Source organism: Engystomops pustulosus, chromosome 8 (assembly GCF_040894005.1).
Source record: "Engystomops pustulosus chromosome 8, aEngPut4.maternal, whole genome shotgun sequence".
Classification (NCBI taxonomy): domain Eukaryota; kingdom Metazoa; phylum Chordata; class Amphibia; order Anura; family Leptodactylidae; genus Engystomops; species Engystomops pustulosus.
This window is the reverse complement of record NC_092418.1, coordinates 104,581,535-104,607,806: the sequence shown is the minus strand read 5'-3', so window position 1 is coordinate 104,607,806 and position 26,272 is coordinate 104,581,535. Positions and strand designations below refer to the sequence as shown.

General features: G+C 45.5%; 1 protein-coding gene across 12 annotated transcripts in view; it reads right to left on the bottom strand.

Annotated features, from left to right (window-relative positions):
- The window catches only part of KALRN (kalirin RhoGEF kinase), a 191,847-nt gene that overhangs the window by 62,954 nt on the left and 102,621 nt on the right, over nucleotides 1-26,272 (bottom strand). For all 12 annotated transcript variants that reach the window (XM_072122115.1, XM_072122114.1, XM_072122110.1 and 9 more), the window contains 22 exons: nucleotides 24,413-24,535; nucleotides 21,404-21,595; nucleotides 19,260-19,429; nucleotides 14,819-14,993; nucleotides 14,244-14,439; nucleotides 13,266-13,432; nucleotides 12,499-12,618; nucleotides 11,731-11,949; nucleotides 11,391-11,543; nucleotides 11,081-11,195; nucleotides 10,480-10,595; nucleotides 9,883-10,005; nucleotides 9,005-9,187; nucleotides 8,092-8,210; nucleotides 7,832-7,898; nucleotides 7,229-7,338; nucleotides 6,785-6,854; nucleotides 4,807-4,896; nucleotides 4,636-4,728; nucleotides 4,246-4,357; nucleotides 3,975-4,165; nucleotides 2,836-2,937 (listed from right to left, as the gene is read on the bottom strand). In XM_072122115.1, coding sequence (XP_071978216.1) covers nucleotides 2,836-2,937; nucleotides 3,975-4,165; nucleotides 4,246-4,357; nucleotides 4,636-4,728; nucleotides 4,807-4,896; nucleotides 6,785-6,854; nucleotides 7,229-7,338; nucleotides 7,832-7,898; nucleotides 8,092-8,210; nucleotides 9,005-9,187; nucleotides 9,883-10,005; nucleotides 10,480-10,595; nucleotides 11,081-11,195; nucleotides 11,391-11,543; nucleotides 11,731-11,949; nucleotides 12,499-12,618; nucleotides 13,266-13,432; nucleotides 14,244-14,439; nucleotides 14,819-14,993; nucleotides 19,260-19,429; nucleotides 21,404-21,595; nucleotides 24,413-24,535 — 3,006 coding nt within the window. The remainder of the gene's footprint in view (nucleotides 1-2,835; nucleotides 2,938-3,974; nucleotides 4,166-4,245; nucleotides 4,358-4,635; nucleotides 4,729-4,806; nucleotides 4,897-6,784; nucleotides 6,855-7,228; nucleotides 7,339-7,831; nucleotides 7,899-8,091; nucleotides 8,211-9,004; nucleotides 9,188-9,882; nucleotides 10,006-10,479; nucleotides 10,596-11,080; nucleotides 11,196-11,390; nucleotides 11,544-11,730; nucleotides 11,950-12,498; nucleotides 12,619-13,265; nucleotides 13,433-14,243; nucleotides 14,440-14,818; nucleotides 14,994-19,259; nucleotides 19,430-21,403; nucleotides 21,596-24,412; nucleotides 24,536-26,272) is intronic.

The following is a 26,272-nucleotide window of genomic DNA, read 5'->3' as shown; positions in this document are numbered from 1 at the left end:
TCAACAGTTTAACCCAGGAAGAGGTACGGCGCCGCCTCGCAATCACTAAGATAGATAAATCACCTGGGCCAGATGGCATACACCCCCGGGTTCTGCATGAATTATGTACGGTGATAGACAGACCGTTATTTTTAATATTTGAAGATTCACTGAGGACTGGTTATGTTCCACAGGAATGGCACATAGCAAATGTGGTACCAATATACAAAAAAGGATCAAATAGCGATCCTGGAAACTACAGACCCGTAAGTCTAACTGCTGTGGTGGGGAAAATATTTGAGGGGTTTGTTAGAGATGCTATCCTGGAGTATCTCACTGTGCACAACCTTATAACCCAGCGTCAGCAGATCGGTTCTGTTAGACTAATCTGATTGGTTTCTACGAGGAGGTAAGTTCAAGACTGGATCTGGGGGACGCTGTGGATGTTGTATATCTGGACTTCTCAAAGGATTTGACACCGTGCCACATAAAAGGTTGGTATATAAAATGAGACTGCTGGGAATAGGAGAAAATCTGTGTATCTGGGTAAGTAATTGGCTCAGTGATAGAAAACAGAGGGTGGTCATTAATGGCACATTCTCAGATTGGGTTGATGTTACCAGTGGAGTGCCACAGGGGTCAGTATTGGGACCACTAAATATTTTTATTAATGACCTTGTAGTGGGTTTACACAGTGAAGTTTCAATATTTGCAGATGATACTAAGCTGTGTAAAGTAATAAATACTGAGGTCGATAGTTTAGCATTACAGAGGGATTTGTGGAAGCTTGAGGAGTGGGCAGAGAAATGGTTGATGAGGTTTAATGTAGATAAATGTAAAGTTATGCACTTGGGCCATGGAAACAAAAAGTATAATTATGTTCTAAACGGTCAATTACTTAGTAAAACTGAAGCTGAAAAGGACTTGGGCGTATTGGTGGATGGTAAGCGTAATTTTAGTGACCAGAGCCAGGAGGCTGCTGCTAAAGCAAATAAAATAATGGGATGTATCAAGAGAGGAATAGATTCTCATGATAAAGACATAGTTCTGCCCTTATACAAATCCCTGGTCAGACCACACATGGAATATTGTGTACAGTTTTGGGCACCAGTGTATAAAAAGGATATAGTAGAGCTGGAACGGGTGCAGAGGAGAGCAACCAGGATTATTAGGGGAATGGGGGGACTAGAATACACTGACAGATTAAAAAATTTGGGATTATTCAGTTTAGAAAAAAGACGACTGAGGGAGACCTCATTACAATGTACAAATACCTGAACGGACAGTACAAGGATCTCTCCAAAGATCTTTTTATACCTAGGCCTGTGACCAGGACAAGGGGGCATCCTCTACGCCTACAGGAGAGGAGATTCTACCATCACCATAGACAGGGGGCATCCTCTACACCTAGAGGAGAGGAGATTCTACCATCACCATAGACAGGGGGCATCCTCTACACCTAGAGGAGAGGAGGTTCTACCATCATCATAGACAGGGGGCATCCTCTACACCTAGAGGAGAGGAGGTTCTACCATCACCATAGACAGGGGCATCCTCTACGCCTAGAGGAGAGGAGGTTCTACCATCACCATAGACAGGAGGCATCCTCTACACCTAGAGGAGAAGAGGTTCTACCATCACCATAGACAGGGGGCATCCTCTACGCCTAGAGGAGAGGAGGTTCTACCATCACCATAGACAGGGGGCATCCTCTACGCCTAGAGGAGAGGAGGTTCTATCATCACCATAGACAGGGGGCATCCTCTACGCCTAGAGGAGAGGAAGTTCTACCATCACCATAGACAGGGGGCATCATCTACACCTAGAGGAGAGGGGGTTCTACCATCACCATAGACAAAGGTTCTTTACTGTAAGAGCAGTGAGACTATGGAACTCTCTGCCGCAGGAGGTTGTTATGGCCGACTCTATGTACATGTTCAGGAGAGGCCTGGATGACTTTCTGGAGAGCAAAAATATCACGGGTTATGGGGATAAAACATTTATTTAATTCTTAAAGGTTGGACTTGATGGACTTGCGTCTCCTTCCAGCCTTATATACTATGATACTAAGATACTATGAATACTGCCATTAATTATGATGAGAAATATGCAAATATGTTTATCCAGGATGGGAAAAGGAAAACCTTGGCAATTTGTAAGAACGATTAAAGATGAGGAACAGAATTAGCAAACAGGCGGAGTTTCTTCAAAAACAGCACCACTCTTGTCTACAATGTGTGTCTGGTATTGCAGCAGGGCCTGCGCTTGGAGCTGATCTGTAGGACCACACAAGCTAAGCAAGAAAGCAGACAAGTTTCTGTAATCCAGTACAATTTGTGGAGATTTAGGAAATGTGTCAGAGCTCATTGCAACCAATCAGAGCTCAGATTTCAATTTCCCACAGCAGTCAATAAAATGAAAGCTGAGCTCTGGTTTTGATTTTTGTCTGAGTTTTTCTCTGCAACAGTTTTGATAAATGGGAAAAAATCACCTTAATTAATTTCTTACAATCCAATCCTATCCAGGTCTGCAGTTACAATTATATCCTTACATCTTCTTATACATAGTCATATATAAAGTTTCTTAGTTTTTTTTCCGCTATTCACATCTGGAGCAGCATTTATCATCCCTGCGACAGTCACTTGTGCTTCTTTACTCCTATAATTCAGATTGCTTCTCCATGCATAACTCTACATCTCTCAATTTGCAGCACAGAAAAAGCACAGCCACGGGCATTGTAGGTGGTAGTAAGAAAGCAAAAGGACTGTGACTGCAGCTTTGGATTGGATTAGATCTCACATGAAGAATAGAAACAATATTAAAAAAGGCACGTGACAAAATTCATTAAGAACGAACCTTCAGTACGGTTTTATTGTCAGAGGACGGTGTACGACCCGACCACAAGGCGAACTTACAAGAGTCCCCTTCCACATGCTCCGTCACCCCCAGCTCTGAGGTCTGCAAGAAAGATTGGAAAGAAGCAGCAAATGAATATCATTATAGGACACAGCATCTCCCACCAGGGACACAACATTCAATCTGAACCAACTGATCTAAGGGATTTTGGTAACACTGGGCCTGGCTAAAGCTCACAGAACATAGTCTTAACTGGATACAACTCTAACAAACCCTCAGAACAGGGAAGATTGTGGGGGACATTTATCTTAAAGGAGTTTTCCCACCAACAAAAGTTAGGCCCTTATGCAGAGGATACCGCCTAACTTGCTGATCTCAGTGCTGAGAAAGTGAGGGGTCCGGCGGAGGTACGTGGGACTCCAGCGGACCCCTCGTTTTAGTGATCTGTTGGGGTCTCAGCACTTTTTGTTCATGGAAAAACCCCTTTAAGTATGGAACTCACAACAGTCTTTTTGAGTGTATATGTGCGTGTATGTGTGTGTAAGTGTGTGTGTGGAGTTGGGCTTGCTTGATTAATCTGAGGTCACATATGCCACCAGCGTTGCACTCATGCTAGAGCAAGGGGACAGGCCTTTGGCCATGTGCATATGTGTTTCCAGGGACTTGTTAACAATCACATGCCTTTCATCGGAAACACATATGTGATCAGTCTCTGTGTCATGAACGCCACGTTAGCAGTACACATGACCACGGCCTTGGAGGGTGATGCATCTGGAATATGAGTTTGTTATTTTTAGCAACTTTTTAAAGAAAGTCTTAGAAAAGTGTTTGAGCAACCCCTTCTAAACTATTACCTACACCTGCTCAGGACAGGGGTTTATTTGCGATTTTTCACTGCGATTGCACAAAAATTTTGGAATTTTTCAGATGTCCCTTATGGATTATAAGGATGTATCAGGCGCAACACTGAAAAACTCTGTTGCTGCAAACTTTGCTAGGCCAAGTAACACATTTTGGTGCAATCGCATTAAAAAGTTACAAATAAAAGAGTAAAATTAAAAAACAAAGCCCCTCTTTGTGTCACTGAAGAACCCTTGACCTTCTTAACCCTGTGGAGTATCAGGTGTGTAGGCGCTCACCAGCAGCTTGTTCTTGTAAACATATTTTGTGTGTCCTGTCGAGTCTTTTATCTCTTTACTGAACACCAGAGAGATCTCAAACAGAAAGAGGTGCCGGTCTCGTCCCTTGCGGATAAGAGATTTGGGGTCCCAGACTTGAAAAGAATCCTGGAGGATGAGCTCGCCCTGAACGTCCAGGTTTTCGTCAAATCCTTAAAAATATCAAAATGTGTAAGATACATCATATATTGTTATGTAGGTGGTCAGGATATGCTGGGACTCGGGTGGTCACCTTCCAACATGCTGACATGCATGGCATCGTTGGCTTTCTTTGGCACACTGAGCATCACCTCCAGACCGTCCTTCAGCTCGCCTTTACCCTCTTCACAGCAGGTCAGCAGCTCCTGGTGGTAAGACACAAAGATGAGGGAATGTGGAGAGTGTCTGGAGGAATCTATACTAGTGCAGTAAATATTTAGCAGATGTCTGCAATGGAAAATGCAACACACAGGAAGCTGCAACAAAGACGTCAAGCAGCTACCCGATAAACGCGTGTAGTGTATGAGCTTCCCCGGAGCTGGCAGGACCTTTATAGCCCAGGGACAATGTGTGACTCTATAAGCATAAGACATGAGCAGCTCTATGTGCTGTGTATGTTGGGAGGGGTTCTATGTTACCACACCTTGAGCAGCAGCTGGTACTTTGTGATTCTTTGCACAGGTTTGATAAGATACGAGGAGATGGAGTTGGCCAGGCCGTGTCTCTGCTGGATCTCCTGTAATACAGTAATGAGACGATAAGCAAGAGTCCGGGCTGGCGGCCTGTATGCAGCGCTCTGGACAACCAGACTCACATCAAAGAAGCTTCCAGCGTGTTCAAGGATCAGTTGACTGGAGTCCGGCTTGTTCTTACAATATGTCACATACATCTGGAACTTATCAGCCTGGGAAGAGAGGATAATCCTTTATATTCCATCACCAGTGACCCTATAACCCACCATGTAGCCCTATATGTCTCAACACTCTATAATTATTGACCCCATACGATGTCTACCAATCTCCAGTGATCCAATATGTCTCTATCCCCCTCTCCCGCCTCCAATCTTTAGCCCTAAATAACTGAGCCCCGTGCAGCCATGGCGTGAATCTACAAATTATACAGCAGGGATGTGGCAAATTATTGGTCAATTCTCATGCACAAAATGTATTCTTGTAATGAGCCAATACTATTCGATGTATTAGACATTACAGCTACTTTGTATATCACAGAAGAAGAGACTTGGGACATTATGCTCTGCTATAAAGTTCATTTTTGCTATAAGTAATACTTATCCTACTTGTCCTATTTTTGCAGTTTCCTCTCATAAAAAACTTAAAAAAAATTAAAATATCAACACTTTGTTTGGATACCAAGTTGTAACCCTATAAACCTCTATAACCTAAAAATAGGATCCCTATTTCATTGCCCCAAAACAACTGTATACCCCATCATCAGTGCCCCTATACACCTGTATTCCCTACCATGTAACCCAATATGCCTCAACACTCTATATAGTGACCCTTTAACACCTATATACCACATCATGTGACCCGATAACCTATAATTAGGGACCCCATACAAACCTATAACCCATCACTGCCTCTATACAACTGAATACCCCATCAGTAGTGACCCTATACACTTCTACACTCACCGGCCACTTTATTAGGTACACCTGTCCAACTGCTCGTTAACACTTAATTTCTAATCAGGCAATCACATAGCGGCAACTCAGTGCATTTAGGCATGTAGACATGGTCAAGACAATCTCCTGCAGTTCAAACCGAGCATCAGTATGGGGAAGAAAGGTGATTTGAGGCCTTTGAACGTGGCATGGTTGTTGGTGCCAGAAGGGCTGGTCTGAGTATTTCAGAAACTGCTGATCTACTGGGATTTTCACGCACAACCATCTCTAGGGTTTACAGAGAATGGTCCGAAAAAGAAAAAACATCCAGTGAGCGGCAGTTCTGTGGGCAGAAATGCCTTGTTGATGCCAGAGGTCAGAGGAGAATGGGCAGACTGGTTCGAGCTGATAGAAAGGCAACAGTGACTCAAATCGCCACCCGTTACAACCAAGGTAGGCAGAAGAGCATCTCTGAACGCACAGTACTTTTCTTGGCACTCTTTGGGCCCCTTGGTACCAATTGAGCATCGTTGCAATGCCACAGCCTACCTGAGTATTGTTGCTGACCATGTCCATCCCTTTATGAGCACAATGTACCCTGTAACATCTGATGGCTACTTTCAGCAGGATAATGCGCCATGTCATAAAGCTGGAATCATCTCAGACTGGTTTCTTGAACATGACAATGAGGTCACTGGACTCAAATGGCCTCCACAGTCACCAGATCTCCATCCAATAGAGCATCTTTGGGATGTGGTGGAACGGGAGATTCGCATCATGGATGTGCAGCCGACAAATCAGCGGCAACTGTGTGATGCCATCATGTCAATATGGACCAAAATCTCTGAGGAGCTTCCAGCACCTTGTTGTATCTATGCCACGAAGAATTGAGGCAGTTCTGAAGGCAAAAGGGGGTCCAACCCGTTACTACCGTAGCATGGGGTACCTAATAAAGTGGCCGGTGAGTGTATATCCCCATGTAACCCTATATGCCTACAACACCTACATAACAAATCATGTGACTTTATAAACTTCTATAGCCTATAATTAGGAACGCTATACAACCCTAACTCTACAACTCATCATCAGTGCTCCTATACAATTGAATATCCCTTCATTAATGACCCTATGCACTTCTATAGCCTGTGATTCTTGACATTTTAATTACCCATGTGACGAAGCAGTGTCCGACATCCTCTGGAAGTTGTTCATATTTCTCTAGCTCCTTTAAAAAGATGCTGTGAGGAAGAAGAGGATTGTGGGTCAGCAGGTATATACATTCTAGTTTCACACATAAAGTGACAATGAATATGTTTTTGCATTCCAGTCATTATAAAAGCTCTCACTGCGCTCATATGTAATATACTATAGAGGAAGAGCAGTAAAGTGTCAGCTCACAGGACAACTGATTCTGTATTTATGCAGTGATAGGAGGAAACCTAATCACACAGAAGAGAAGTGAAAACAATTGCGTCCAGTGTGGTCAATGCTTGAGGAGCTTCACCTGGACTCCAAACTGTACATGGTAGCAGAAAGATCTTTACACCTCTTATGTATGAATAGATTTCACTCTCATCTCTGCAGTTGAAGAAGGCGACCCCCAAGCACTCACTTGTTGTGAAAATCATAGATTTCCTGAATGTTCCCAAAAATAATGTGCTCCTTATTAACAATCCCTTGGGGGATCTCTTCTACACCGCTGGTTATCTCCCACAGGTATGTCTGCAAGAAAGGAGACCAAAAAATAGATGACAGACGATACATGCATTGATATTAAATAGGTAAATATGAGAAAACACACACACACACATTATATATATATATATATATATATATATATATATATATATATATATATATATATATATATATATATATGATATGACACAGTAAGAAAAGATCCAAGCAGCACTATCAAAACAGAAAATGGGTAAACAAAAATACAAAGCGGGTGCACGCCTAAGAGGGCCGGGCATCAGGTCCTTCAATTATAAAGACAAAGGAAAAAAAGCAGCACACCAGATTGTAGTGAAAAAATACCTTAGTGGATTTATTCCATGTGAAAGATATGATATGAGATAGATAGGAGATAGATAATTAATAGATAGATAGGAGATAGATATGAGATAGATAGATAGATATGAGATAGATAGATAGATAGATAGATAGGTAAATAGGAGATAGATTGATAGATGATAGATATACTGCATGGTACCTCCAAACACTCGTGCAAGTCTCGGACATAGGCTTTCTCTGTTTGTAGCAGCTCAGCCATTATAAACCTGAAGAATAAGGGTTAGTGTTACCAAGAGATAATAAGGGGTGACTGGTGTACTATAAGGTAATGGTGTTATTCTGGTATGATCCTGGTGTTATTTTGGGTACTGGTGTTATACTGGGCTGATCTCAGCGCTTACATCCATAGACTCAATGACGCTCTATGCTTTACACTGAGTACAGCTGATTCTCACTCACTCTTTTTTCCGGGCAGATTTTCTCTTCTCTTCATTGACCTCATGGCCAGCATCTCGCAGCTTAACCTCCGGGTCAGTCAGAATGGCTGGAATTATATCAAGTTCTAGATCCTTATTATCCTGCAGACAGAACAAATGTCACTGAGACCACAGGATGGGAAGACAATCACAGACAGAAGCAGCGAATCTCTGGATGCCTTCATCCCCAGTAATATGACATCTAAAATGAATGACCCCAGTGTCCCAGAGTCATAACTTAACATTCCGCTCCACCTTGTGGTCACCAGGAAAACAGCAGTCAAGATAATATGCGATCACAGGGAGGACTCTGATTGTGCATAAGTGGAGGTAAACTTTATCTATAAGTAACCGTTATATTGCTGCCCACATGGCTCATAAATTATAGATGGGACTAGACTCCCAGCACCGCCGTCTCACGATGCCCTGATGAAACATCCATTTTATATAAGTAAATGCCTTCAATTAGAGAAAAGGCATTAATGAGAGTTGGGAGCCCCAGAATGTCTGCATGTGACCCCCTGTAGACATTTACAGGTGCAGTGTTATGGGCTCCGGATGTGAGGAGAATAGAAAACTTATTGCAAATATTTTATCAAATAAAAATGTTCAGTTATCCTTTTTCTCTGCTTTTAGCAATGTGTGTAGATCAGCTTTCTCTGTGCCCTCCACTGACAGCTGATAGACAAGGAACCTGATAATGTTCTTTACAGGCAAACACTGGATAGTCTTATCTCAAGGGGCCTAAATAAAAAGGAATCTGTGCCCACTTGTTGTCCCATCCTCAATCTGTAAACCAGTGGAGGTTTCAGTGTATATGTCAGTATACTGTATACCTGCCAGTAAATGTCATAGTATAGACATGTATACAGTGCGGAGCCTCCAGCTGCAGGTACCTCAGTGCTCATGCCCAGCGCCCTCTGCAGTGAGCATTGGTATTTCCCCATCCGCAGAGAGAAGTCGCGGTAATGCTTGTTCACGGTGGTCACCCATTTCTTCAGCTCGGTGGCATGGACATGACCCTTTTCCACAAAGCTGTCGGCCAGCTGGATCAGGAGCCGCACCTTCTCCTTTGTTTGCTGTGAGGAGAGAGAAGGGGAAGCATGTGGTAACAGTGAAAGTTGAGGTGTCTGACTTCTCTCTATCTACGTACACACCAATCATCATTACTAAAACATGCAGGCGCCGGACATCCAGAGATCCATCAGAAGAGGTCACCATGACCTTCACTGCCTCCTCACTCACATGATAAATTAGAACTGCTGCCTTACGACATGGGGAAGAAATAACATTTCTAAACACTAGAGGATGGAGCTGCAGCAAGTGACTCATGAAACTGATAAACATCGGTCTAGAATTCGGACAGCAGGAGAAATGTAAGCACCAGGATCCGGGAGAGCCATCACCTGGGAGAGTGACAACCATCAATCACCCTCACCCCTAGTCTTCGCCCTCCCCCACTTATCTTCGCCCTCCCCCACTTATCTTCGCCCTCCCCCACTTATCTTCGCCCTCCCCCACTTATCTTCGCCCTCCCCCACTTATCTTCGCCCTCCCCCACTTATCTTCGCCCTCCCCCACTTATCTTCGCCCTCCCCCCCCTAGTCTTCGCCCTCCCCAGTCTTCGCCCTCCCCAGTCTTCGCCCTCCCCAGTCTTCGCCCTCCCCAGTCTTCGCCCTCCCCAGTCTTCGCCCTCCCCAGTCTTCGCCCTCCCCAGTCTTCGCCCTCCCCAGTCTTCGCCCTCCCCAGTCTTCATCCTTAGCGACACCCTTACCTTGGCAGGAATGCGGAAATCCTCATATTCCTTTAGCAGACCCTGAGTCTCCTCCAGATTCTCTCCGGTTCTCGTGTGTGAGGAGAGAAAATGTTCTCCAGTCTCTTGAATCCAGTCTAACGCCTAAAAGAGAAGAGAAGAAATCAACACGAGACACCCAGATTATACCAGTGCAATATAAATCTCTGGCCACCTTACATAGACCTTGGTTCCATGATAAAAACTGCCTGCCTGCAGCCACCACTAAGGGGCGCTCACTATAAGACTTCAATATCGATCGGTGGACCTGAATATTTCAGTGTAAAGTGAGCACCATCTAATGGTGGCAAAGCGGTGTCAGGAGCTGGGGATATCGAGCCCTATAGGGATGACCCTAGAACTATAGTTGGAAGTTCATAAGCCCAGAATCTTTTGGAGGCAAGGCAAGCGGATGGGTGCACACGCACGGATATGAGCATTAGATGGCAGAAGAAAGATGTCTATAATCTACTAAGATAAAGGAAGGAGCAGCAGAGTGAATGTGGAGCCGTTTGAGCTCCTGGACTGGATGAGGGTGACCCTGACCACATGGAATGGTGACACTTTATTGGGACCTACCTGTTTGGCACTTCTTTCAAACACAATGTACTGTTGGCACTGGTCCAGACGCCTCTTCTTTAGGGTCCAGAAATGCAAAACTCTGTTCTCCCTCTGAAGCAGCTCACTGAGGATGGCTGAAAAATTATCACAATCTGTCACCTGAGAACCATAGATCTGCACCCAAAATCCATGCACCCTTTGCACCTCTGTATAACCCAGAGAGGTGGTGGGTTTGTCTGTTAGTTAATCTGTAACAACATGCTGTATACAAGATGTTCACATGGACCAGGCTCAGACAAGCTCCCATCCTGCAAGCCATCTCTTTGACACCTAAATAGGATCGGCAGTGCATTTCTGGGCATTACCACTAATCTCCTCCGTTCTGCAGCTTAACGGCAACTAATCCAATAAAAAGGCGCACTCCAGCCCGAGCTGCGCTGCATTCATTAAAAGTGCAGAAAGAAACTACAAAACCCCTGGGAGCTGCACATGAGCGGCAGACTCCATTCATATGCAGGGCCACAACCCACCATCACAGCACCAGGGACCTCAAAATGTGACTCTCAAGTCCAAGGAGAGAGCAGACACACTCCAGATCCATGTCATAGGGAAAACGCACCTTTGACTTGTTGTTCGGGCCCCCGTGTGTGTGGGGCCACCCCTGGCATGCTGACATTGTTCCTATGTATGTATTTTAAAAAAACTTCAGCATTTCTCCGAGCCAATGTGCAAGCCTTAAGATGAGAGAGAGAGAGAAAGAGAGTAATATGGTGGGAGTCATTATTAGGGACATCACAGTGAGCAGCACTGCTGAATATTACAAGGCGGAGTGAATCAATTAGTAAGAAAAACATCCCTTTAAATGTGGGTATTATGTAGAGATAAGGTATAGAAGATCCACACATCCCTCATGTGACCCCCGCCCTTACCTTGAGGAAGGCTTCTTTCTGCTCCAAGTGTTTGCTGATGAGAGGCATCACGTGATCCCCTTCAGATGTGGATTGTCCCAATTTATCATGTCCACGGCACCAGTCCTCATCCCTCCGATATTCCTGCTCAAGACTTTCCAGTACACTACAGACCTAAAGCACGAGAGGTAGAATGAATATGATGCCTTGTACAAGGTTAGTGTGGTTGGCCTGAAAGTAAGCCCCAATACAGTCAGCGCACCCCAGAGGGACTGCTACAAGCTCATTGGAGAACAAAACAGAGCAAAGATTTCTAACAGCCACCACCCAGCGCTCCCACCACCCTTCTGCCACAGCTGACCTGTTCTGAGGTTTTGTAGAAGGCCACCGAGGCATTGACCAGCTTCAGCCTATCCTCCATCTTCAGCATTAGCTGCTGCCAGTGCATGGCCACCTTTTCTGCACACTCTCGGATGGCATCAGCGTCATAATGTCCGGCCTGGAGCAGCGCCTCCGCCTTCTGCTGCACCTGCAGAGCGCTCTGGTGCGTCTTCTGTAATGAGCTGGCATGGAAGAGGGACTGTGGAGACAGAGGGAACAATGGGGTAAGAAAACAAGGTACCAAACACTGCGAGGGGCACCCATTGGTACCCAATGTTATTCCAGAAGAGAAGCTGTACATCTGAACAGTAACCAATGCATAAATGGAGTCAATAACAGAAGATCAACTATTACGCCCTGTTGCCATTGTAGGTAAGAAGCTGACTCCAGGACAGGGGGATATCATCTATTACTCTCTGTTATCAGCCACTTCCTCCCGGGGAGAGTTGGCTAAATTATAAAGTTACTGTTGTGTGGACTTTGGGGGCTTCTTGCACCATGGTCCTCACTAAAGACAAATTGCAGAAGCCCATCACAACCGCATTGCTTATATGCAGAGGATTTTTCCAGGAAGTCAGGTAACACACAATTATATTGTAATACAAATGCTTAGATAAAGCAGAAAGGCTGCAATGCAGCTGTAATGGGCTTCTGAAACCTGTCTTTAGTGAAAATGCGGTCCCTGCTGACAGGGTCCCTTTGATAACATGGATAGCTGTGAGTACATGGACAGAATCACTCCACTCACCTCGATTGCCATTTGGAACTGCTCATGTTCCCTCTGCAGCTGTTCAGCCTCTGACAAGGAGCTGGCATTCACCAGGCTGGCGTTCAACATGGACTCCCCATTGCGAATCCATCCCAGCACCTGAAGAGAGAAGACATGGCAGCCATCAATGCACCTAAAAACATTCTTTCCACATAGAGATCCGGAGGTAAAATGATCCCGTGAATTCATGTAAACCGTGTACATCAGCAGAGATATGAAGGCTAACCAAGCCAAGGCCGTGGGCTATGGACACCTCAATCTAATGCCCCCATATATGCCATTTTTATGTCTCTTCAGGAGCCGCAACCTGATGTCTTGTCCTGAGATGCTAGTGGATCAAAAAAATCTCCCCGGATGGACCCGGAGAGAGCCCTGGCTCATTAACACAACAAGCAGCTCATTGGTAATGACATGGGGAAAGTTTCATCTCCCCAAAATCTGAAAATCCAATTCCACTTCTTGTCTGTTATTAGACACAGCCTGCCTGATATTCATGACTCAATCTATAGATAAGACTGAGGCCATTAACAAGATGAAACTGAAATGGTCTCCAGAATCCTGCATCCCTCAGCCCCCAAATATGAGTTACATCGGACCCCCAGTATTCGGATGCTTAGATCGGTGGACTCATTATTACTACTTCTAGGGGCAGCTGCACTGTATGAAGTCCTCGGCTTCACATTATGAGATTTATATTTATGATGCTGCTTCCTGCCACCACAGCTCTGACACTGAGAGGGACTTACCTGCTTGACCTCAGCCTGCAGGTGGCGCAGTTGTAGGCACTGCTCCAGGCGCTTGTGAGTCTGATCCGCGTTCAGGTCCAGTTCATGCTGCTTCTCGTGAAGGAACTCCAGCAACTCCTGCACCTGCGTGGCCAGGTCTATGTCCTTCTCACAGATCAGCTCAATGCCTGGAGGAGGGGGGCACACGTGGCATCAACCCACCACAATCACGTATCATACAAATCTAATACATGACACCCTGATCATAACTCATCTCATCTACACCATATGTATACCCCACTCACACCTTATCTGCCCCTCAGCTCATGTACACCCAAACCGAACCCCATCATCTATTCTTGGATAACACCATGGGGGAGATACATTGTGTCAGAAAACTTGCATGGAAATCCCCCCATCCCCACCAGGTCTTATGGTTTTCAAAGTGGCATGCGGAGGGCAGGTAGGGGCGTAAATGCCCAAGCAGAAACCTCCGTCAGGTCAGACCAGGTCTGAAAAGGTTCTTGGAGCCTATTAATAGATGTGGGATGCCGGAGGAAATATTAAGACTGGTGTATCCTAATAAATTTACCCCCTAAATGTAACTGCACTTCATCTACATCTCAACCTATGAAACTAGACCTCAATTATGCTGAACACACCTAACCGCAATTTATCTAAGGCTTCCCGACGCTACGACTACAAGTCAAAAGCATCCCATGTGCCCCAAAATAACACCTCTCCTCAGCTACATTCTTTTATACCTCACGTACGCATCATCTTCATCGTCACATCAACCAAAATACACCGTATAAACATCATAACTGCACTTCATCCGCAGTCTTAACCCGCTACCACTTACCTGCCACAATGTCCAACCAACCTGTCATGATCGCAGTGATTTCTAACATTCACCTACATCATCCAACACCTAGATATCAGAACTGTATCCACTCCACAGCCTCCTACTCTGTACCTAGGTCATATGTAACCACTTACCTGATGCTTGCACCTCCATGATGTACTGGTGAAGGTCCTGTCCCTGCTGGATGACCTCAAAGGTCATGTTGTTCATGGCTAGTTTTCGTTCCTTGTGCCGCTGAAGCCGCTGTTCTGCAAGAGTCAGATCCTCTGTGTTGAAGTCATTCAACTGACGGAGAAGATCCTCATTCCAGGCGTCCAGTTCAGCAGTCACCTACGTAGTAATACAGGGAAAGTATGAACTGGTGAACACTGCCTCAGATCTGCTACATCTACAGATCACAGCCATCGCTGCATCGTACAATCCTCTCACGTTCAGAAACAATTCTGCTGCTGAATTAAAGGAGCGAAACTAATTATCCAAATAAATGTTATTACGCAAAATTACTAAAGTAAAAACTACAGAACATCCCCATGTAATTAGCGCAATGAAAAGCTTCCGGGGCTCGCAGGCGGCTCTCCTATCTAATGGGAGCAATACTGCCTTTACTGCATGATCTAGGTTTTAAGGAATTTTTGTAATATATTTGCTAAACACAGAAACAAAATACTGAACATTCACAAAGAAATATGGCGGCTGTCACGTGACCCACCTCGATGGTGTACTGCTCAAATATACGCAGCTGCAGGAAGATGTCCAACTTTATCTTCCTCTCGTGAAAGAGCTCTTCCATCTGAACCTGCGCCTCATCCAGCTGCTGCAGAACAGACTCAATGTGACTGATGGAGCTGTTGTGTGGAGCCTTATTGCTGGACACTGCCGAATCCCTGCGGAGTATAAAACAAACTCAGCTCTGCACCACAAGTCTCATCATACAGAATGGATTCAGCTCTGCACCATGTCACATCATACAGAACAGACTCAGCTCTGCACCACACGTCTCATCATACAGAACAGACTAAGCTCTGCACCACACATCTCATCATACAGAATAGACTCAGCTCTGCACCAGGTCTCATCATACAGAAGACTCAGCTCTGCACCAAACGTCTCATCATACAGAATAGACTCAGCTCTGCACCAGGTCTCATCATACAGAAGACTCAGCTCTGCACCAAACGTCTCATCATACAGAATAGATTCAGCACTGCACCACACGTCTCATCATACAGAACAGACTCAGCTCTGCACTACATGTCTCATCATACAGAAGACTCAGCTCTGCACCAAACGTCTCATCATACAGAATAGACTCAGCTCTGCACCATGTCTCATCATACAGAAGACTCAGCTCTGCACCACACATCTCATCATACAGAACAGACTCAGCTCTGCACCACACATCTCATCATACAGAACAGACTCAGCACTGCACTACATGTCTCATCATACAGAAGACTCAGCTCTGCACCATGTCTCATCATACAGAAGACTCAGCTCTGCACCACACATCTCATCATACAGAACAGACTCAGCACTGCACCACACGTCTCATCATACAGAAGACTCAGCTCTGCACCACATGTCTCTTCATACAGAACAAACTCAGCTCTGCACCACACATCTCATCATACAGAACAAACTTAGCTCTGCACCACACATCTCATCATACAGAACAGACTCAGCACTGCACCAAACGTCTCATCATACAGAACACACTCAGCTCTGCACCACACGTCTCATCATACAGAACAGACTCAGCTCTGCACCAAACGTCTCATCATACAGAACAGACTCAGATCTGCACCACACATCTCATCATACAGAACAGACTCAGCACTGCACTACATGTCTCATCATACAGAAGACTCAGCTCTGCACCATGTCTCATCATACAGAAGACTCAGCTCTGCACCACACATCTCATCATACAGAACAGACTCAGCACTGCACCACACGTCTCATCATACAGAAGACTCAGCTCTGCACCACATGTCTCTTCATACAGAACAAACTCAGCTCTGCACCACACATCTCATCATACAGAACAAACTTAGCTCTGCACCACACATCTCATCATACAGAACAGACTCAGCACTGCACCAAACGTCTCATCATACAGAACACACTCAGCTCTGCACCACACGTCTCATCATACAGAACAAACTTAGCTCTGCACCACACGTCTCATCATACAGAGCAGACTCAGCTCTGCACCACACATCTCATCATATAGAACAAACTCAGCTCTGCACCACACATCGTATCATACAGAAAAGACTCATCACTGTACCACACATCTCATCATACAGAAGAGACTCAACTCTGCACCAAACGTCTCATCATACAGAATAGACTTAGCTCTGCACCACACGTCTCATCATACAGAAGACTCAGCTCTGCACCACACGTCTCATCATACAGAACAGACTCAGCTCTGTACCACACGTCTCATCATACAGAAGACTCAGCTCTGCACCACACATCTCATCATACAGAACTCAGCACTGCACCACACGTCTCATTATACAGAACAGACTCATCACTGCACCACACATCTCATCATACAGAACAAACTCAGCTCTGCACCAAACGTCTCATCATACAGAAGACTCAGCTCTGCACCACACGTCTCATCATACAGAAGACTCAGCTCTGCACCACACGTCTCGTCATACAGAACAAACTCAGCTCTGCACCACACGTCTCATTATACAGAACAGACTCAGCTCTGCACCAAACGTCTCATCATACAGAAGACTCAGCTCTGCACCACACGTCTCATCATACAGAAGACTCAGCTCTGCACCACACGTCTCGTCATACAGAACAAACTCAGCTCTGCACCACACATCTCATCATACAGAAGACTCAGCTCTGCACCACACATCTCATCATACAGAAGACTCAGCTCTGCACCACACGTCTCATCATACAGAACAGACTCAGCTCTGCACCACACATCTCATCATACAGAAGACTCAGCTCTGCACCACACGTCTCGTCATACAGAACAAACTCAGCTCTGCACCACACGTCTCGTCATACAGAACAAACTCAGCCCTGCACCACACATCTCATCATACAGAAGACTCAGCTCTGCACCACACATCTCATCATACAGAAGACTCAGCTCTGCACCACACATCTCATCATACAGAACAAACTCAGCTCTGCACCACACGTCTCATCATACAGAACAAACTCAGCTCTGCACCACACGTCTCATCATACAGAGCAGACTCAGCTCTGCACCACACATCTCATCATACAGAACAAACTCAGCTCTGCACCACACGTCTTAACATACAGAAAAGACTCAGCACTGCACCACACGTCTCATCATACAGAACAGACTCAGCACTGTACCACACGTCTCATCATACAGAACAAACTCAGCTCTGCACCACACGTCTTAACATACAGAAAAGACTCAGCTCTGCACCACACGTCTCATCATACAGAACAAACTCAGCTCTGCACCACACGTCTTAACATACAGAAAAGACTCAGCACTGCACCACACGTCTCATCATACAGAACAGACTCAGCACTGTACCACACGTCTCATCATACAGAAGACTCAGCTCTGCACCACACATCTCATCATACAGAAGACTCAGCTCTGCACCACACATCTCATCATACAGAAGACTCAGCTCTGCACCACACGTCTCGTCATACAGAACAAACTCAGCTCTGCACCACACATCTCATCATACAGAAGACTCAGCTCTGCACCACACGTCTCGTCATACAGAACAAACTCAGCTCTGCACCACACGTCTCATCATACAGAAGACTCAGCTCTGCACCACACATCTCATCATACAGAACAAACTCAGCTCTGCACCACACGTCTCATCATACAGAAGATTCAGCTCTGCACCACATGTCTCGTCATACAGAACATACTCAGCTCTGCACCACACGTCTCGTCATACAGAACAAACTCAGCTCTGCACCACACGTCTCATCATACAGAAGATTCAGCTCTGCACCACACGTCTCGTCATACAGAACAAACTCAGCTCTGCACCACACATCTCATCATACAGAACAAACTCAGCTCTGCACCACACGTCTCATCATACAGAAGATTCAGCTCTGCACCACACGTCTCGTCATACAGAACAAACTCAGCACTGCACCACACGTCTCATCATACAGAACAGACTCAGCACTGTACCACACGTCTCATCATACACAAGACTCAGCACTGTACCACACGTCTCATCATACAGAACAGACTCAGCTCTGCACCACACATCTCATCATACAGAACAGACTCAGCTCTGCACCACACATCTCATCATACAGAACAAACTCAGCTCTGCACCACACATCTCATCATACAGAACAGACTCAGCTGTGCACCACACATCTCATCATACAGAACAAACTCAGCTCTGCACCACACATCTCATCATACAGAACAGACTCAGCTCTGCACCACACATCTCATCATACAGAACAGACTCAGCTCTGCACAACACATCTCATCATACAGAACAAACTCAGCTCTGCACCACACATCTCATCATACAGAACAAACTCAACTCTGCACCACACATCTCATCATACAGAACAAACTCAGCTCTGCACCACACATCTCATCATACAGAACAAACTCAGCTCTGCACCACACATCTCATCATACAGAACAAACTCATCTCTGCACCACACATCTCATCATACAGAACAGACTCAGCTCTGCACAACACATCTCATCATACAGAACAAACTCAGCTCTGCACCACACATCTCATCATACAGAACAAACTCAGCTCTGCACCACACATCTCATCATACAGAACAAACTCAGCTCTGCACCACACATCTCATCATACAGAACAGACTCAGCTGTGCACCACACGTCTCATCATACAGAACAGACTCAGCTCTGCACCACACATCTCATCATACAGAACAGACTCAGCTCTGCACCACACATCTCATCATACAGAACAAACTCAGCTCTGCACCACGTCTCATCATACAGAACAGACTCAGCTCTGCACCACGTCTCATCATACAGAACAGACTCAGCTCTGCACCACACATCTCATCATACAGAACACAACTTATCATGCTGATGGATGTGTAAAGATGTCCGCTATCATGTATGTCATCCCCCCACTACTGGTGCCCACCTGAGTTGTTGGATGAGATCTTCTCCCTCCTTAATGACATTGAGGGTCCCATCCAGTGTGGCTGTTTGCTGCTGCTGGAACTGTTTGATAAGCTCCTGAACAGCATCTACAGAGTCCGCACACACGTCCTCCAGCAGCTCCTTCTGCAGATCCTCCATCCAGGTCCACAGCTGGCAAGTCAATGAAGAGACATTTCAGAAAGACAACACAACAAGAGGGAAGAAGACCCCTATAATAGGGAAAGAAGAGAAACAAGACCCCTACAGGAGGGAAGGAAGAGACACTAGACAGGGGAGTCACACCTGTATCTAGAGGTCTTCTCTGTACAAGGGGGATCACACCTGTATCTAGAGGTCTTTTCTGTACCAGGGGGATCACACCTGTATCCAGAGGTCTTCTCTGTACCAGGGGTGTCATACATGTACCTAGAGCTCTTCTCTGTACCAGGGGTGTCATACATGTATCTAGAGGTCTTCTCTGTACCAGGGGTGTCATACATGTACCTAGAGGTCTTCTCTGTACCAGGGGTGTCATACATGTATCTAGAGGTCTTCTCTGTACCAGGGGGATCACACCTGTATCCAGAGGTCTTCTCTGTACCAGGGGTGTCATACATGTACCTAGAGGTCTTCTCTGTACCAGGGGGGTCATACATGTACCTAGAGGTCTTCTCTGTACCAGGGGTGTCATACATGTATCTAGAGGTCTTCTCTGTACCAGGGGTGTCATACATGTATCTAGAGGTCTTCTCTGTACCAGGGGTGTCATACATGTACCTAGAGGTCTTCTCTGTACCAGGGGTGTCATACATGTATCTAGAGGTCTTCTCTGTACCAGGGGTGTCATACATGTACCTAGAGGTCTTCTCTGTACCAGGGGTGTCATACATGTACCTAGAGGTCTTCTCTGTACCAGGGGTGTCATACATGTATCTAGAGGTCTTCTCTGTACCAGGGGTGTCATACATGTACCTAGAGGTCTTCTCTGTACCAGGGGGATCACACCTGTATCCAGAGGTCTTCTCTGTACCAGGGGTGTCATACATGTACCTAGAGGTCTTCTCTGTACCAGGGGTGTCATACATGTACCTAGAGGTCTTCTCTGTACCAGGGGGATCACACCTGTATCCAGAGGTCTTCTCTGTACCAGGGGTGTCATACATGTACCTAGAGGTCTTCTCTGTACCAGGGGTGTCATACATGTACCTAGAGGTCTTCTCTGTACCAGGGGTGTCATACATGTACCTAGAGGTCTTCTCTGTACCAGGGGTGTCATACATGTATCTAGAGGTCTTCTCTGTACCAGGGGTGTCACACCTGTATGTACAGGATTCCCCTGTACCTAGAGAATCACATCTGTACCTAGAGCTTCCATCATTCCTTTTTCAAGACTTTTATCTAGAGAATAACCCTATTGATAATTTGATACTCCCTAATATAATGGTGTCTACGTGATCACAAATTCCTCTAATTTCTCCCATACAATTACATGAACAGAATAGTACAGGAGTGCAGCCTGGTCTCAGCTCAGGCCATGAATATTCACTCCACACTTGTCCTGTATCCCCCCTTTCTCAGTGGGTCACTGTTTGCAAGAAATTATGAATTTATAGCATCCCCAGTTGTGATGTGCCATCAAAACCTTATTAAAAGAGAAATGTCCCAATTAAATGGCTTTAATTATTTCTAATAACAATCATCTCTGGGCAGTAAATTTAGGTCAATAACTAGAACAACTTGTGATAAAGACACAGGGCGATATTAATATCTGACATAGATCCTGTCCCTGATATCAGAGGCCAAAAACATAAGCAATGCAATAAGCATAACTAATGTATCCATCCCAGCGTGACCAGACAGAGCATTACAACTCACTCTCATATACTGTCCTCATTACAAGAATGATCACAGTACATGGTGTGATGACATGTATCCCCGCTACATACAATAGCCTCTAATCCTGAGATATATCCTACTCAAGAGCTGAACTCACCATGCTGCTGCTGGTGCAGTCACTGTGTACATACATGACATTACTTATCCTGTACTAATCCTGAGCTACATCCTGCATTATACTCCACAGCTGCACTCACTATTCTGCTGGTGGAATCACTCTATACTGCCACATGCCGGTGCAGGTCTTACCTCCTTGGTGTGGCTGTGGAAGGAGACAGACATATCTAGCAGCAGCTTTCTCTGTTCCACCCTGCGGACAAAATCCTGGATCCGCACCTCCAGGTGTCTGGCCGCCTTGTAGATCTCCTCTGGATCACATTCGCCGGTCTGTGCGAGCTGCTCTGCGGCTTCCAGTAACTTGTCAGCATTGGTGTACGTGTTCTATTATGAAGAAGTGAAAGAAATATGTAAAATAATGTATATGAAAATCCTCCAGCAATAATATGAGGGAAAATGTCCACAAGGGAGCGCTGCTTCATGGTCACCTGAGGAGTGATCAAGCCACTGCCTATGAGGATTATATGTTGTATTCTGTCTGACTATACTCCAGTGATCTGCACCAGACTGAAGTAAAGGCCTTATTATCTCGCTTGTGATAGTAATACATGATACAAAGTAATGCTGCACATTGACATGTAATAGATACAAAGTAACCATCTGATAATGCACAGAGCAGTTATAAATGAAGACGCTCGTGTCCTGGAAATGGGAAGACTCACTACTGGGGACTGATACAGGGAATCCTATGGAGCATGAGACTCCATGACATTCCTGTCACCTGCAACATGTATGGACGAAAGCAGCTACCAAATACCTAAAATTAGAATCTAATGGTACATGATGGGGGCGACGCTGCTAAGCATGTGGCACTCAGTTGCTAGGAACAGTTGCTATGGTTACAACATCCACCCACATGACTCTCTCCTCGCTGTAGGGCTGCATGTAACACACAGCAGCAGCACAGCCACAGCCCATCCTTACACAACTAGGGATTGGTGGTAAATTGGGGGCCATTCACATCTAAAGATCTCTTAAAGATGTCCTCCCAATCTTCTCCAATACCCGTCTGCACCATACATGAAGCTTCATCACATTATTAATGTGTGTTTTCAGCCTGGACAGCATGAGCTACATACATTCACAAAGCAAATCACGTTCTACAGAAGGGTTTGATCTTTCATGTAAAGGGTTAATCCAATTTCTTTCTCGCTTTGTGTTGTTTCTCTGCGGGATGATGAATTTGCCGCCCACCGCACATCCGTAACGCTGTTTTTCCACACTCCATGATCTCAATAATTGTGGTTAATACAGCCATTCAGAAAGAAGTCGGATCACAAATACCAGCACATACCTCCAAGGAGCACTTACCTCCAAGGAGCATTTACCAGTGTAATACAATGTGACGGAGGAGCTGTACATTTCACAGTGATACAATGTGACGGAGGAGCTGTACATTACATGGTGATACAATGTGACAGAGGAGCTGTACATTACACAGTGATACAATGTGACAGAGGAGCTGTACATTACACAGTGATACAATGTGACGGAGGAGCTGTACATTACATGGTGATACAATGTGACAGAGGAGCTGTACATTACACAGTGATACAATGTGACAGAGGAGCTGTACATTACACAGTGATACAATGTGACGGAGGAGCTGTACATTACACAGTGATACAATGTGACGGAGGAGCTGTACATTACACAGTGATACAATGTGACAGAGGAGCTGTACATTACACAGTGATACAATGTGACGGAGGAGCTGTACATTACACAGTGATACAATGTGACGGAGGAGCTGTACATTACACAGTGATACAATGTGACAGAGGAGCTGTACATTACATGGTGATACAATGTGACGGAGGAGCTGTACATTACATGGTGATACAATGTGACGGAGGAGCTGTACATTACACGGTGATACAATGTGACAGAGGAGCTGTACATTACATGGTGATACAATGTGACGGAGGAGCTGTACATTACATGGTGATACAATGTGACGGAGGAGCTGTACATTACATGGTGATACAATGTGACGGAGGAGCTGTACATTACACAGTGATACAATGTGACAGAGGAGCTGTACATTACATGGTGATACAATGTGACGGAGGAGCTGTACATTACACGGTGATACAATGTGACAGAGGAGCTGTACATTACATGGTGATACAATGTGACGGAGGAGCTGTACATTACATGGTGATACAATGTGACGGAGGAGCTGTACATTACATGGTGATACAATGTGACGGAGGAGCTGTACATTACACAGTGATACAATGTGACGGAGGAGCTGTACATTACATGGTGATACAATGTGACGGAGGAGCTGTACATTACATGGTGATACAATGTGACGGAGGAGCTGTACATTACATGGTGATACAATGTGACGGAGGAGCTGTACATTACACAGTGATACAATGTGACGGAGGAGCTGTACATTACATGGTGATACAATGTGACGGAGGAGCTGTACATTACATGGTGATACAATGTGACGGAGGAGCTGTACATTACACAGTGATACAATGTGACAGAGGAGCTGTACATTACATGGTGATACAATGTGACGGAGGAGCTGTACATTACACGGTGATACAATGTGACAGAGGAGCTGTACATTACATGGTGATACAATGTGACGGAGGAGCTGTACATTACATGGTGATACAATGTGACGGAGGAGCTGTACATTACATGGTGATACAATGTGACGGAGGAGCTGTACATTACACAGTGATACAATGTGACGGAGGAGCTGTACATTACATGGTGATACAATGTGACGGAGGAGCTGTACATTACATGGTGATACAATGTGACGGAGGAGCTGTACATTACATGGTGATACAATGTGACGGAGGAGCTGTACATTACACAGTGATACAATGTGACGGAGGAGCTGTACATTACACAGTGATACAATGTGACAGAGGAGCTGTACATTACATGGTGATACAATGTGACGGAGGAGCTGTACATTACACGGTGATACAATGTGACAGAGGAGCTGTACATTACATGGTGATACAATGTGACGGAGGAGCTGTACATTACATGGTGATACAATGTGACGGAGGAGCTGTACATTACACGGTAATACAATCACAGCCGTGGCTTGTCGCTAGGGGCATTTATTTGCTGGATTGGCTTTTTGGCCACTAAGCGTAATATTACCTGTGCCACCTCCTCAAAGTCGTCATGCCTCTTTTGCAGAGCCCGCGCCCTGTGGAGAGACTTGCCCACTCCAGTGTGTTTACTGAGGAACGCTTCTCCATGATTCTCAATCCAGTCCAGGACCTGCAGGAAACAGAACACAGTCAGTGCACGAATAGAATAAAATAACTGCGGTTATGACTGACACATGGGCACAACAGCAACAATTATGGATTGTAATGCCAATGCTTTGGATTTGCTTCCAGCTACAGGCGCTCGAACGCCTGGGACCCTGGTCCATTGTGTCATCAGGCTGTGACAGTAGAAGAGACATGGAAAGAAGTTATAGGAAACATGTGCTAGGTGCGAAACTGATGGCTACCACACGTCCCCAAAATAACTGAGTGTAGATTAGGCCTCTGGGAGAGTGGGAATAGGGGCAGTTAGTGGTTGCAGTTAGTGGCTCTGGACCACATGCGCTTGTCATCTGGTTTGTGGGTTTCTTGCTATCAGCTTGGTGGTTTCTGCACATCTGTTAGAGGCAGATAGCGGGCAGGGGGTCAGCGCACACACAATATAGGAGCAGCCCCCGGAGGAGCGCTATTGTCCCCAGCTTTGTCTTATCGCACGCGTCCTATTGAAGGAGGATCGTGTTTTACTGCAGCAGCTGATAACGAGACCAAGAAGACAGAAGGTCTTAATCACAAACCTGGACAGTAATCAGCATAAATGGGAAGAGTCACACATTATTATGGGGCTCTCGACAATAATAGCGGAGCGGGGGCAATAAAAATTTACTGTGAGCAGCTAATAACCTCAGTGCAATAACAGCTTGGGATAAACACTGGTCCTACACCGGCCACAAACCCAAAGGAAACTGTACAGGGGGGGGGGGGGCGGTGTTACAATCTATTACTCTCTGTTATCAGCCATTACATCCAGGGGAGAGGAGACTGTACAGGGGGATACAATCTATTACTCTCTGTTATCAGCCATTACATCCCGGGAAGAGGAGACTGTACAGGGGGATACAATCTATTACTCTCTGTTATCAGCCATTACATCCCGGAAAGAGGAGACTGTACAGGGGGATACAATCTATTACTCTCTGTTATCAGCCATTTCATCCTGGGGAGAGGTGACTGTACATGGGGGGGATACAATCTATTACTCTCTGTTATCAGCCATTACATCCGGGGGAGAGGAGACTGTACAGGGGGATACAATCTATTACTCTCTGTTATCAGCCATTGCATCCTGGGGAGAGGAGACTGTACAGGGGGATACAATCTATTACTCTCTGTTATCAGCCATTACATCCCGGGGAGAGGAGACTGTACAGGGGGGATACAAACTATTACTCTCTGTTATCAGCCATTGCATCCTGGGGAGAGGAGACTGTACAGGGGGGATACAATCGATTACTCTCTGTTATCAGCCATTACATCCTGGGGAGAGGAGACTGTACAGGGGGGATACAATCGATTACTCTCTGTTATCAGGCTCTAGTGGGCACATTTACTAAGGGCTTTGTGCCAGTTTCCTGCCAGCTGCACTAATATTCACGCAACATAAATTTCGTCACTGAAAGGGGCGTTCCGATTGTCGCACACCCCATGTTAAAGATGCACCAAAAGAATAAGTTGGTGTCTCTGTCGGGGCAGTGCAGAGGGCGCCAGATTCATGAATAACGAGGTCACAAATCCTGAATCTGGCGCCCCCTGCATTATACACCGGAGGGGAAGGTGCGGCTGCATTCTCACGTTGCGTTGGCATTGCATTTAGAAACGCAAATAAATGTATGTGTGTGGGGGGGGGGGGGTGTGCTTAAAAATGGGGAAGAAATGAAACACAAAGGGGGACGTGTGAGTCGCAACCCCA